The sequence below is a fragment of the Gorilla gorilla genome, chromosome 15, assembly GCF_029281585.2.
Source record: "Gorilla gorilla gorilla isolate KB3781 chromosome 15, NHGRI_mGorGor1-v2.1_pri, whole genome shotgun sequence".
In the NCBI taxonomy this organism is placed as follows: Eukaryota; Metazoa; Chordata; class Mammalia; order Primates; family Hominidae; genus Gorilla; species Gorilla gorilla.
This window is the reverse complement of record NC_073239.2, coordinates 112,141,658-112,154,852: the sequence shown is the minus strand read 5'-3', so window position 1 is coordinate 112,154,852 and position 13,195 is coordinate 112,141,658. Positions and strand designations below refer to the sequence as shown.

Genomic DNA, 13,195 nt, shown 5'->3' with positions numbered 1-13,195 from the left:
GAACAACACACATTGTTGGGGGGTGGGAGGCGAGGGGAGGGAGATCATTAGGACAAATATCTAATGCATGCAGGCCTTAAAACCTAGATGACGGGTTGATAGGTGCAGCAAACCACCATGACACATGTATTTATATGTAACAAACCTGCACACTCTGTACGTGTATCCCAGAACTTAAAGTAAAATTAAAAAAAAAAAAAGGAAAAAAAAAGCCAATAAAGGAAGAAACAAACAAACTAATAAAAAGTCCTTTAAAACTCAAGGCTGGAGTCAGCCTTCATGACCCCATCACCCAGGTACTGAGAATAGTGTACTAACCGTTGGGTATTGCAGCCAGGGGAACCTCATAGTGTGGGAAATAGAAGGGGTCGTGGGGAATGATGGAAGGCCTTTGAAAGGGGTGGGGAGGGCTGGAAATCCAGGCCTTCTTCGCTGTGACTCCCAAGGGTCTCCAAGCTGACACGGCTGCTTGGGGGGTTGGAAGATAATTACCCCAAGCTTCAGCATCATGCAATATACCTACATAACAAACTTGCACATGTACCCCCCAAATCTAAAATAAAAGTTGAAAAACAAAAATATATATATATAAATTTTTTAATTTTTTTATTAATACTTTAAGTTCTGGGGTACATGTGCAGAACGTGCAGGTTTGTTACATAGGTATACATGTGCCATGGTGGTTTGCTGCACCCATTAACCCATCATCTACATTAGGTATTTTTCCTAATGCTATTCCTCCCCTAGCCCCCGACCCCCACAGGCCCTGGTATGTGATGTTCTCTCATAACTTACCACTAACATAGGCATTAGAAAGTTAAAAAAAAAAAACAGTCATCGTAGCTAACATCCAGCATGCACTTAGTGAACACTAGCCTGTTCTTCTGCAGTAACTTAGGAGAAACAGAAAGCCCTCATGTTTGACTCCAGTTTTGATTTTTTTAAAGGACTTTTGCCTGTTGGGCACTAATCTTTGGTTTCTGTGGTTTGAAATTGGTGTGTAAATAGCATAAGGGGACATGCGCTCTTCTGAGATTGAGCAGCTGGTCACATTCTTATCTGCCTCTTGTGTTCCCACTTCATCTGGCCCAGCAGCTCACAAAGGGCCACTGGAGTGATCAGTGAAGGGGGGTGCCTGGGCCTGGCCTGATGGGGAGGCTCCTCCTGCAGATGCCACGTTAGTAAGTGCTGCGTCCTGCTACGGCACTGGGGATCCAGGAGGTGAGTCCGAAACCACATTGGCCATGCCCTGCTGGATATAGTGCACACAGGGCATCCAGGGCAAGACAGCCAGGGAGGAGAAGGGCCTGGGCTCAGCCTCTCCAGCCCCTCCATGAGCTCACCTGCTTACTCATCCAACCCCATGGAAAGCGATGCATCTGGCACTGCCAGGAAGATAAAAAAAGAAGGAAAATCCTGCCTTCGGTGTCTAATGCAGGAGACAGAGTCCCCAGTAACTGTACTGTGAGAGAATGTGGCCTCAGCCATAAGAGATGGGCCCAGCAAAGGGATTCAGGAGTTCAACAGAAGGAGGATCCCACCCAGATCCAGAAAGGCTGCATGGGGGTTTTGGGGAGCCTAGAACTGGGGAGGGAGTTCTGGGTAGAGGGACTAAGGGTAGAGGTCCCCTAAGTGCAGGAGCCAGGTGGGAAAGTGACCAGCTATTTCAGATTGCATTGGCTCTGCCTCTATCTCAGACCCTTCCCCAGTCTCTCACTGTCCCTCCTCCCCAGCTCAGCTTGCAGAGGGATGACCCTAAAGCACAAGTCTTACCTTATCACTTCCTGACTGCTGTATCCAGGATAAAGTCTAAATGTCTTAGCATGAACTCCAAGACTCTTCCCTCTCTAACCTGGCCACCCACCCCTCTTTGTCTCCCTCCCCTCTAGCCAAGCCAGCATCCTCCCACACCCCCAGACATCCAGGCTCTCCTCTGCCTCCAGGTGTGACTGGGCTGGTCCCACCATCTGGGCAAGCAGTTATTCAACCTTCAAAGTCAATGCAAATGGCACCTCCTCCCAGAAGCCCTCCCACCTCCTCCCCAGGCAGAGCCATTGCTCCCTCCCTATAGCTGATCACATTTTTGACAATCTCTCCTTGAGTGCTTACCTGATTTCCATGGGCTTTGTTTTTCTCTCCCGGGAGAGTGTGGACATTTGTGTATTGATCTTTGGAGGCTTGAGACCAGCACGGTGCCTGACAGGGCCTGCCAGTGTAGGGGACAAAGGTTTATTACACGATGGTTTCGGGGGCATACAGCAAATGGAAGGTAAATGAAACACTGAGATACATGACAAAGCCCTGGCTCATCAGAGCCCAGTGAGGGGCCCAAAGGACTGGAGCTGACTGGAGGATTGAGAGAGGCTTGCACCCTGCGGGAGCTACAGAAAAAGTCGGGTTCGAGTAGCCTTTTTTAAGTTTAAGTTTATTGACAGTTGAGTAGTTGGTGTGAATGAGTGGGGTAGAAGACCTAGAAGATTAGTTGAGCCAATAAAGAGAATAAGGGAAATTAATATAAGGGATCAGGTTCGTCCTAAAAGACACTGCGGATTTTAGCTAGGCCAGAAGTGGGGGGCTGGTTTTATTCAGTTTGCCAAATCTGAGCAATGAGGAGTGGCTACCTAAGCCCTAAGAGGAGCAGCATCCTCAGGCCGAGGGCCACATGGGCAGGGCTGCACACTCCGTGTTTGCCAGCCGTGGAATGGATGGGAAGAGGGCTGGATGGCTCTGCAGGTGCCAGGGACCACGGCTGCCATCTTCCCCCTCTTCCCCCAGGGAGAGGAACCCAGTCCCCCACTTGCTTCCATGGCCTGCTGTGTGCTGACTTCTCTGAAGTCTCAAAATAAATAAATAAATAAATAAATAATAAAATAAAATGATGAATTAGCGGTTTGCATCCTCCCTCCTGGCCTATTGGATGTGGCCTGTGAAAATACAAATGTGGCAGTTTGTTCTCGAATGCTTTCCTTCCAGCAATTGCCAAAAGCAGAGAGTGCATGTGTCCAGCACTTGGACAGGTGATTTGGGGTGTGACTGAAAGAGCCCTGGGTTGCAGTGGTAGAATCAGGAGATCTAGATTTGAACTCCATCTTACATGGATCTCACTCTTGGTGAGAGTGTGGGCAGATGAGCTCCCTTGGGTGCAGTGTGGGAATGAAATCAACACCGTCTGCCTCACTTGGCTCCGGTCCGCTGCCTCACCTGCCCAGCAAGCACTGCCCACTGATCCCCAGCCCACCTTGCAATTTGCTCCCAAGTGCAGCCCTTGCCTCAATCCCTGTGGGTGAGCGTAGGGGGAGGGTACAGCCCGTTTGATGAGGAGCCCAAGGTGAGGTCTGGGAGTCTTGGGTCCTGGCAGACAAGGAGATGGGATGAAGCATTTCTCTGATACCTTGCCTTCCTTTAAAAAAAAAAAAAGAGGCCAGGAGCAGTGGCTCACGCCTGTAATCCCTGCCCTTTGGGAGGCTGAAGTGGGTGGATCACCTGAGGTCAAGAGTTCAAGACCAGCCTGGCCAACACGGAGAAACCCTGTCTCTACTAAAAATACAAAAATTAGCCAGGCGTGGTGGCTGGTGCCTGTAATCCTAGCTACTCTGGAGGCTGAGGCAGAAAAATCACTTAAACCTGGGAGGTAGAGGTTGCAGTGAGCCAAGATCAAGCCACTGCACTCCAGCCTAGGAGATAAAAGCAAGACTCCATCTCAAAAAAAAAAAAAAAAAAAAAAAGATATTTTCCCAGCCAAAGGGACTAGAAAATGGCAAGTTTTTCTTCTGATCTTGAAAAAATAAATAAGCCCTCTCTGCTTGTTTCATCTTTCAAAAACAGTAGCATTTGACCATTGATGAGGGCAGCCTGTGAGACTATCATTTCAGATTGCTGAGCGCAGCTTTTCATTCCTGCATGGAGCTTTGTTCTCCCAGGGCACAATGGCCTGGCCGCTCTAATGCTCTTATTCTGACACCTGTTGAACAGGTTCTTCCAGCCCCTAAAAGAATTCTTGAGACGTGGCTCCAACAATGACCATGCTCCTGCATTTCACTTGGGAGCCTTGCTGACGGGTTTCAGAGTGCCTGGTGCAGACAGAGGTCAAAGAATCTTCATTACCAAATACATGCTAGACATGTTGCACTACCATCCACCTTTGGCCAAAGGCACAGTGAAGATGGCATCCTGAAAACTCTACACCTGCCTGTGCGTGTGCCTCTCCAAACCTATAGGCCACCTTTGCACCCTTTGGCCTACCTAGCTTCCAGGATTTATTCTTTTGTTTAATTGGATGATGGTTGTGAAGGATTCAACCACTGCTCACTGTAAGAGCCCTTCTCCTCCTCTTTCTTTTCTTTTTTCTCTATCTTCCTTCCTTCCTTCTCTCCTTTTTTCTTCTTTACTTTTCTTCTTTCTTCTTCTTGTCCTTTCTTCTTTCTTCTTCTTCCTCCTCCTTCTTTCTTCTCCTTCTTCCTCCTCCTCTTTTCTTCTTCTTCCTTCTTCTTCACAGGGTCTCACTGTGTCATCCAGGTTGGAGTGCAGTGGCATGATCTTGGCTCACTGCAACCTCTGCCTCCCAGGCCCAAGCAATCCTCCCACCTCCACCTCCCAAGTAGTTGGGACCACAGGCACTACCACACACAGCTAATTAGAGACATTATTTATAGGAAATCCTGTGGAATAGTGGGATGTGGTTAATAATTATTGTACCCATTTCACCAACAAATAAACTGAGGCTCAAAAAGATAACATCAGTCACTCAAGGTCACAGAGCTGACTCAGCCAGGATTTGAAATCAGATCTTGCCGACTCTAGAACCTATATTGTTTTAACTCCATCAATTTGTAGCATTTGAAGTCTGTACCAGGGGCCGGAGTTGGGGTGGACTTGTCTCTCATGCAGGCTGTGCTGCAGGGGATTCATGAAGAGGATCAGGGGACAGGCAGAATTGGAAGGGACGCCCTGGCTGGGCCGGGGCAGAGCACTGCTGGGTGATGTCACCTACTTTACACTGCAGCGTGACATACTGACTTGGATTTGGTTGTTCTGTCTTTCAGTCCCAGGAATCCCCAAACCTGGAAAACATAGCAAACCCCCTAGAAGAAAATGTAACGAAAGAATCAATCAGTAGTAAAAAAAAGGAAAAAAGGAAACATGTGGACCACGTAGAAAGTTCACTATTTGTAGCACCAGGAAGTGTTCGATCCTCAGATGACCTAGAAGAAGACAGTAGCGACTACAGCATTCCTTCCAGGTATTTTATTCATCTCTTTTCACCCGTAAGGTGGAGCCGGAGAGTTAGAGAGTTATTTGCAGTTCTGATTTGATGGGGTGGGAGGTGCAGGCATGGGATTGGACAGCAAGGGAAATACAGCTTCATACACAATCCTCATTCTCTACACCTGGGTTCCCCGACCCACCCTCATCATTACCAGACCTCATAAGGAGCAAAAAGGGAAGAATGGGAAGCTTGCCTTGTCTCCTTAGTCTTCAAACCTTTGGGTGGAAGCTGGCAGTGAGCAGCGGATGGCTGAACCATAGGTAGGCGTGGGGGTGAACGCGGTAGACTTGGAGCCTCTGCTGGCTGCCTTCTGGCCCCCAGACAACTACAGGTTGACCAAACTTCACTTTATAAGCATCTTAATGACTTCAAGCATATCCACCTTTCCACCAAGGAGACCATTAATGTCTGGCACGTGGAAGCTGGACATCTCGTTAATATTATGGCTTCTTCCACAGTTCCCATTCCAAGGAAGTAGGGATGCTTGATTTAGCTTGGGAGAAGGAGGGAGGAGGGAGGATAATGAGATTTAACTGATCTACAGGAATCTCATAGCACACCTCTGCTCTGTCACTCCAAGGCCACCAGATGAGCCAGATTTGTCCCAGGGAAAATGTGTAACTGCTGAAAATCAGAAGACCCTGGTCTCTCCCCTCTCTCATCATCACAATAGTCAGTCAGTGTTTATCAAGCCCTTACTGTGCCCAGGAACCTCACATGCATTTTCTCATTCATTCTCACGTCACCTATAGACACATTGGTGGGACTGTGCCTCATATGGCAGACAAAGAAGGTCAGGGGGCCAGGTAACTTTCCCAGCTTAGGGAGTCTTGGACTCAGATGTGTCCCACTCCACATTCCACATTCTTTTTGTGCCCCCTTGTTGCCTGTGATGATGTAATACAAGCTGCAACAGAAAATTATTGAGATATGCATTTGGGGAGGGGCAGGGAGAAGCCCATACAGACAGAGCCAGAGGAGTTGCTGGCAGGTGCCTGGCTTTCCACCTCCCTCTGCCTTGCTTCTGTGCCTGGACTTTGGGGAAACAGAGGCGGGGGAGGAGGGCCAAGGCACAACAGAAGGCTGCTGCCCACTTGGCCTTTGACTCCCAGCGTGCCTGTCCCTGCCCCTGGGTGTAACTGTCTAGCAGTCATCTATGATCTTCGCATGTCGCTGGGCTCTGCTGTCAGTGCAGGTGAGCACTTTGGACAAACAGTGCAGGGGATGTGCCCAACTGCTCAGCTTCTCCCTAAGCAGGTTAATTCTCACAGAATCCTTGAGCAGCCACTATGCAATGGAGTCTGCTAGGCCTGGGGACTTCAGGAGAGGGAGAAAGAGGTCAGCCACAGGGGTGATTCAGGCGGGGCTCCATCCTTCAAGGAAATAGGACGTTACCCTCCATTCCGCTAGGACTGGGTGGAATGTGAAAAGTGCGAGGCAAGCATTCCCACTTGTACATTTTGGACCTCAGACGCAGGTAGAGAGAGTCAGGGCAGCCTGGTCTAGGCCCAGGTCTGACTAATTGCAGAGAACCTCTGGTGAGTCCCAGCACATCAGGATGCTTGGGTTACTTCCTGCTCCAAATGCTTTGATTTTTAAGAATATGTGGCTTGCTTTCTATTTAAAATCCTGACTTTGATTTTTCTTGTAGATGAGGGCCCAATGTGTGTATCACTAATATCCATCCTATTTGTAAGCACTGTCCAACCAAAGTAGGCATGTTAGATAAAATCTGTCATTTCTGTCCCTGGGTGTGAAGTTGTCGCTTGCCTAAATCCATATGTGGAAACCCCAGGATGGGGGTGACCGTACAACTGAGCCATGAAGAGCTCCAGGTGGTACCAATTCAAAACATGTGTTTGTTTTTCAGGACTAGCCACAGTGACTCCAGCATTTACATTCGACGACATACTAATAGGTCTTCGGAATCGGTTAGTATGTGAATTTCTTCTCTTTCTGCACGGCCCCTGCTAATCAATTCCTTTCCATCCTTCCTCCTCCCCAGCCCAGAGCATTGAAATTACTGACATGCAACAGCTATACTTTTGGATAGAAGACAAGCAAATTGAAACCTTATCATTAAGCACAGTCCAATCGGATATCCGGTTTGGGCAATAAGGGATGTAAATAAAGTGATGATTTTAAAGCCCAAAGGCCTCTTTGTTATAAAAATGCATCCAAAATGCCTCACCTGGGCCCCCCGCACACACACCCAGAAGGATCACGTTCAAAGACAGAGGTGCAACATGAGTCAAGGTCCGATGGACAGTTGCACGTGCTCAGTAGCAGATGTGTTAGAACCCGGAGCAGCACACCCCAATTCGGATTCCGGGTGGTGGGGTCTCTCGCACTCACAAGGGAGGGGCTTAGGGGAGGAGGTAGAGGAATGTATATTGTTTAGCACTTTGATTTTGGATCTAGATGCTGACAGTATTGAGAAATGCCCGGCATGCTCGGCTTTGTGTGTTTAAAATCGTTTTATTTTCTGTTTCAGAGATTTCATCTTTACTAATTGGGTTGCGGGGGTTTTGTTTATAAATTTCACTGTAGGATCATTTTAGCTATGTTCAGTTGAGGAACGCAGCAGATCTGCATGACAGAAGAAACCGAATATTAACCAGGTTGGTGGCTTTACTTCAGGTTTTGTGGGGGTTGTAATAAAATGTTTTCACATTCTGCAGCCTGCCTTACAGGGGTGGTTATTCTCCCACTGCTTTGTTGATAACAGTATTAATAATTTGGGATAATGCAAGAAAATAACTATTCCAGAGAAAGTGATGTAAATTGAATATGAGTAGAAAGGAAAAGTAGATATTAATTAACACTGATGGGCAGGGCCCGGTTCCGAAAATGAGTCAGTTTAAAGACGGGTCCGGGTTCTGAGCCTGCAGCTGTGTTTAAATGAGTGGTATAGAGTATAGGGTGGTTTAGTGGGATAGGGTAGTTAGCAAAGGGACGGCCAGGCAGGAGAAGAGGTGGTGGTCTTGTGAGGCTGTGTGGCCCCCATGAATGCTGTAGCCCCTGACGCCTGTCCATTCCCTGTCGCCACTGCAAGTACAATACTCAGAAACTTACTGAGCTGATTTTACAGTTTTATGGCATCAGAGCAGACATGAAGAGGGAAAGCAAACATGCCAGGATGTCTATGAAAGTATTTCTTGCTCTCGGAGAACTGTTGGCCTAGCCTAATGTTGCTGAATTGCTGGAAACCTGCCCATTTAAAACATAGGAAACCAGAAAAACTTCTCAAATTCTTACAATTCTGAGACGTCCCCATACCTGTTGAAGTCATAGAGTTGCTTTATTATGTTTTTATTTTTAAAAATTTTTATTTACTCGCCACAGATTTGAATTGGCTTGGAAGGATTTAGATTACTGGAATCGGAAGCCTCTGTCTGAATATTACCCAACACCCAAGAGTGTGGTCATTAGAACCCCATCCCTCTGGCTGCTAAAAAAGAAGCAAGACAGCTCCTTTCCCCTGCCATGAAATGGAAATACTAATTCAAATTTTCCACCAGGCTGGATATGCTCATAGGAAAATAATCCTTTTTGCTCTTATGAGATAGAGGCGTTGAAAATAGAACCTGTAAAGTTGAGAAATGCAGTCGTGTTTTCAGTTTTCTACATTGAGCATTTATTACCTTTATAATAAAAAATATGGTTTAGGCTGCGCGTGGTGGCTCACGCCTGTAATCCCAGCACTTTGGGAGGCCAAGGAGGGAGGACTGCTTGAGGCCAGGAGTTTGAGACTAGCCTGGGCAACACAGAGAGACCGTGTCTCTATAAAAAGTATATAGTTTAACTTGTTTCTGTGGACAGCTTTTTAAAGAAGACCATTATGTGGATATTTATCATTCAGTATGTAGACTGTGGCAGATGTTTAATCCCACCCTGCCCCTCGCTCCTGCTATCAGGAGATAGTTCTGGGACAAGTGGTTTTAGCCTCTCGTAATCTCCATTACACCGCACGAAACCACCCTAAGAAGCTTACACTGCAGGCTTCTCTACATGCAGCTCCAAGCAGAGGCCCCAGCCCCAGGCAAAACCTTCTGGGCTTCCCTATGATCCGCCAGGCAAAACTGAAATGACATTTTAACACTACCACCTATAAAATAAAAGCAGGAAGGTAAATCTGACTGAAATCAAATCTAGTAATTATTTTAAAGGTAATATTCCACAGCCAAAACAAAACTGTGGGGAATGGGAGAGGTCTTTGTTTCTTTCTGATAGATGATTTAAAATGATCTGCTATTAGGGACGCTTCATCCCTTAGATGACCTATGGGGTCCCCTGCGTTACTAACAAACAGCAGCAAGCGATCAGTATCTAACTCCGTGTCACTCTCTGAGAGCACTGTGGCATCAAGAAAGGTGTCCCAGGAGACCTGGCCTAGGTGCCAGCTCTGTCGCCAAGTTAATTGCATGGCCTTGGGCAAGTCACTCCACCCTGAAAGCCTCAGCGTGTCCATCTGCAGAATGGGGCTGCCACCTCCTCTCACCTGATGTTATGGAGATGAACGGAGTACGTGCAAAAGCTCGAGGGGCTGCCTGGATGGCCCGACGCACTGCCTTGGGCCAGTACACACAGTGTGGGGCCTACCTGGACATGGTGCTGGGGAGCCTTCAGGTCTTCAGGCGGGGAGTGGGGGCCGGGGAGAGACGGGTAGCACTGGGTGGGGTCCACTTTCTTGGGAACCTGCTTGGTAACTGCGTTTCCTCTGTGTTTCTTCTGTAGGAAGGCCAACAGCTCAGGAGAAGCCATGTCACTGGGGAGCCACAGCCCGCAGAGTGACTCCCTGACACAGCTTGTCCAGCAGCCGGATATGATGTATTTTATTCTCTTCCTGTGGCTCCTGGTGTACTGCTTGCTGCTCTTCCCACAACTGGATGTTAGCAGGCTCTGATACGTGTGTCTGGATAATAAAAAAGACAGGACCCTGACCAGGGGCGGGGTTACTTCATTTTATTTTGGGTTCTGGGTGGGGCACTTCTACAGACAGTTGAGGACCTCCGAGGAAACTTAGACCCCCTTTCTCGCTATTGTGGTTTTTTTTTTTTTTTCAGGTTTCCTTTTTTTTCTGGACAACCTGAGCATGCTTTTTTCTTTGGCTGTGTACTCAAAACTCAGGCATGCAGCTGGATCCGTAGGTGGGGTTTTGTCCTTGTGTGCCTTGCTGGGTTGGATAGGGAGCATTGTTAGTGATCATTAGCCCGCCTGGATCTTAGCACACCCCACATGCAGGTTCACACGCTGGATGAACTCGAGTTTCTTACCTCTCAGATGAAGGGCTGCTTAATGAGAAAGAGGGTGGGCACCCCAGGCCGAGCCCCAGCTGGGGAGAAAGCTGCCACGTTTTCCTCCAAGCGTGGGTGTTTGAGAGAAAGTGCTGGGGTCCATGCACCTGTCGCAGTCCGGTAACTGGTTGCATTCACTAGGGGAAATCCGAGCAGCCAGCTCTGTGTAAGCACATCCAGGAATGGCAGAATCAAGGGAGGAAGGTGAAAGCTGTGTTGAGAGCCACTGTGTGCTCTTTTTCACCCTGTTTTTTTTTTGTTGTTTTTTTGTTTTGTTTTTTGTTTGAGGGGAGATACACTTGAAATTCAGTTTTCCATTGATTGGACTGAGATAGAACCATGATTTTCAAACCAGATCGCCAGGGCCCAGCAGGGCCGTATAAAAGCCATGAGGAGTGGCTGGGCTGGAATCAGCTCCCAGCGGTGCTGGAGCTGGGTGGTGGGGCAGCTTCCTGCCCACTAAAGCTTTGGTGCACACCTCCCTCAGAATGCATGTCTTGGAACGGGCATTCTTTGTGGTCACTTGTAATGGGTTTCTTGAAGAGGCTTTCTGGACAGCACTCCGGGAGCAGGCCAGCGCAGGAGGTTTGTGAAAGAAGAGAGGCATCTCTAGCACCCCTGCCCCCAGTCTTCCTCAGCCCCAGGCTCCCTCTGCTCTCTCCTTCCTGCCAAGACTCAGGTCCGTGGCGAGTCTCTGCATTGGTTCCTCCTCCCCTTGCTCTCCCCTTCAGAAAGCATGTACCAGGCAACCCTTATAAAATCACACATGAGTCAGAAGGGGACTCAGTGAGCATCTTGTCTAGCTGAACCCAGAGAGACAGAGCAGCTTGACCAAGATCATATAGCCAACCAGGGGCAGACTTGCAGTGAGCACACAGGCACCTGATGCCCTGTCCAGAGCTGTCACCCCTTGTAGGAAACTTCCACTGGGCACACCAATGTCCTGAGAAAAAGATAAAATGACTAGATTAAAATGTCCACATTCAAACAAAACCAAAAATTTTAGACCAACTGTCGACATTTGTTTTGTTCTTGTATTTTTCCCATGAGGAATTCTTACTCACCTTCAAGCTCATCCCCAATTCCTTCTGAAATACCCTTGACAGCTGCAACAGCTTGTCATTTGACATACCAGCGTTGCTCTTACTCCAGGAATCACGTTTCTTTCTTTGCTAGCCAAGGACTTGCTCATTTCAAGCAGTGGGTTTCAAGTTTACAGAATTCCAGCATGGCCAGAAGAATTTACATAGCACATCTGAGTCGATGACAGCCAAAATCTGGCCTCTAAACCAGTCTGATTATAGTCTGTCTCCCCTCCTGAAAGAATTTCAGCCTTCCAAGCAGAAAGCTGCTGGGAGCTTGGAGTGATTCCATCTGGAAGGCCAAGAGCCCCATGGAAAATGAGCTAATTAATGAGCTCCCTGGCATCAATGAAAGCTCAAAGGTACAGATAATAAAGATTATGTGATAGTTTATAACCCTGGGCACCATGCAGTCCTCGCCTAAATTAGATGCTCGAAGAGCCTGGGAAGAGCCAACCCAAATGTGAATCATTTCATTTTATGGGTCTAGACCTTGTTCAGAAAAACCTCTGCAGGATACTTCTCTCACCTATTACAACTTGTAATATTGTTTAAAACATCTACTGGCAAGATGCCTGAAAGTCATTTGGTTCAGGTTGGCAGTCAACTGATATTTTGCAAAGGAAAAAAAAAATCTCATTTGAGTATAGGCTTCTATGGAAGAAGCTGGATATAGAAAATGGATGTGGAAGTCTGCAGGACAAACCACCCCATTGCTTGTAATTTTTTTTTTTTAAATTAAAAGAAATACAATAAGGCTTTTAACAAGAACTAGCATTCCCCTAAGTCTCGCTGCTTAGAAGTAACCACTTTCAACTCTCTTATGTTTGCATTTCTACATAACGTGCTTACATTTTATTTTTTAATTTAGAAACATCTACTGGCTTGCTGTCACAGTAGAGGAGGATTTCACTCTTACCATACCGTGCTTTGGTTTTCCAGTATCGCTAGATCACATCATTTAGTACATTTCTATTAGGTGTTGACATTACCTGGAGCACTTAAGGATTGTTGACTCCCAAGCCCAGCAGTGTGTTATGGTTACATGTCCTTTCTCCTCCAAATGTCCCCCTTAATTTGCTATTCTCTCTCTTTACTTTTTTTTTTTTTTTTGGTGTGGCACATTCTTTAATAACTTCCTGAGGAAGAGAACATGGGAAGTAAATATGGTTGTAAATATTTTGAGATTTTTGCATGACTTAAGATGTCTGTATTCTGCCCTTAACAGAAATGTGGCTGAGCATAGAATGACAGGTGGAAAATAATACCCTCCCCTAGCCCCTCCCAAGCGTGCTGGTTGAGATTTCTGATGCCATTCTGATTGCCATACCTTTATATGTGACTTAGGTTTTTTTATCCACCCTTCCTGGAAACATTTAAGATCTCTTTATTCTTGGTGTTCTGAACTGTCATGATGGTGTTGTATCCCGGGTGTTAAACCTTGTGCTGGGCCTTCGTGGGAAATTTCTTAAATTTTCTTGTGATTACTTACATTCTTTCTTTCTGGACCACCTATTATTTCAATGTTGGACCCTCCCCTACACCCAGGC

The 13,195-nt window shown here is 47.0% G+C and overlaps 1 protein-coding gene across 2 annotated transcripts in view; it reads left to right on the top strand.

Moving 5' to 3' along the window:
* The window catches only part of CLMN (calmin), a 131,191-nt gene extending 120,982 nt beyond the window's left edge, over nucleotides 1-10,209 (top strand). The window contains exons 10-13 of one of the 2 annotated variants that reach the window (XM_004055651.5): nucleotides 5,043-5,239; nucleotides 7,137-7,197; nucleotides 7,817-7,887; nucleotides 10,004-10,209. In XM_004055651.5, the coding sequence (XP_004055699.3) occupies nucleotides 5,043-5,239; nucleotides 7,137-7,197; nucleotides 7,817-7,887; nucleotides 10,004-10,172 (498 nt within the window). In that variant the 3' untranslated portion in view covers nucleotides 10,173-10,209. Of the gene's footprint in view, nucleotides 1-5,042; nucleotides 5,240-7,136; nucleotides 7,198-7,760; nucleotides 7,888-10,003 lie in introns of those variants that run through there. The other variant, XM_019009776.4, reaches the window with a different exon arrangement.
* Nucleotides 10,210-13,195: the final 2,986 nt, after the last annotated feature.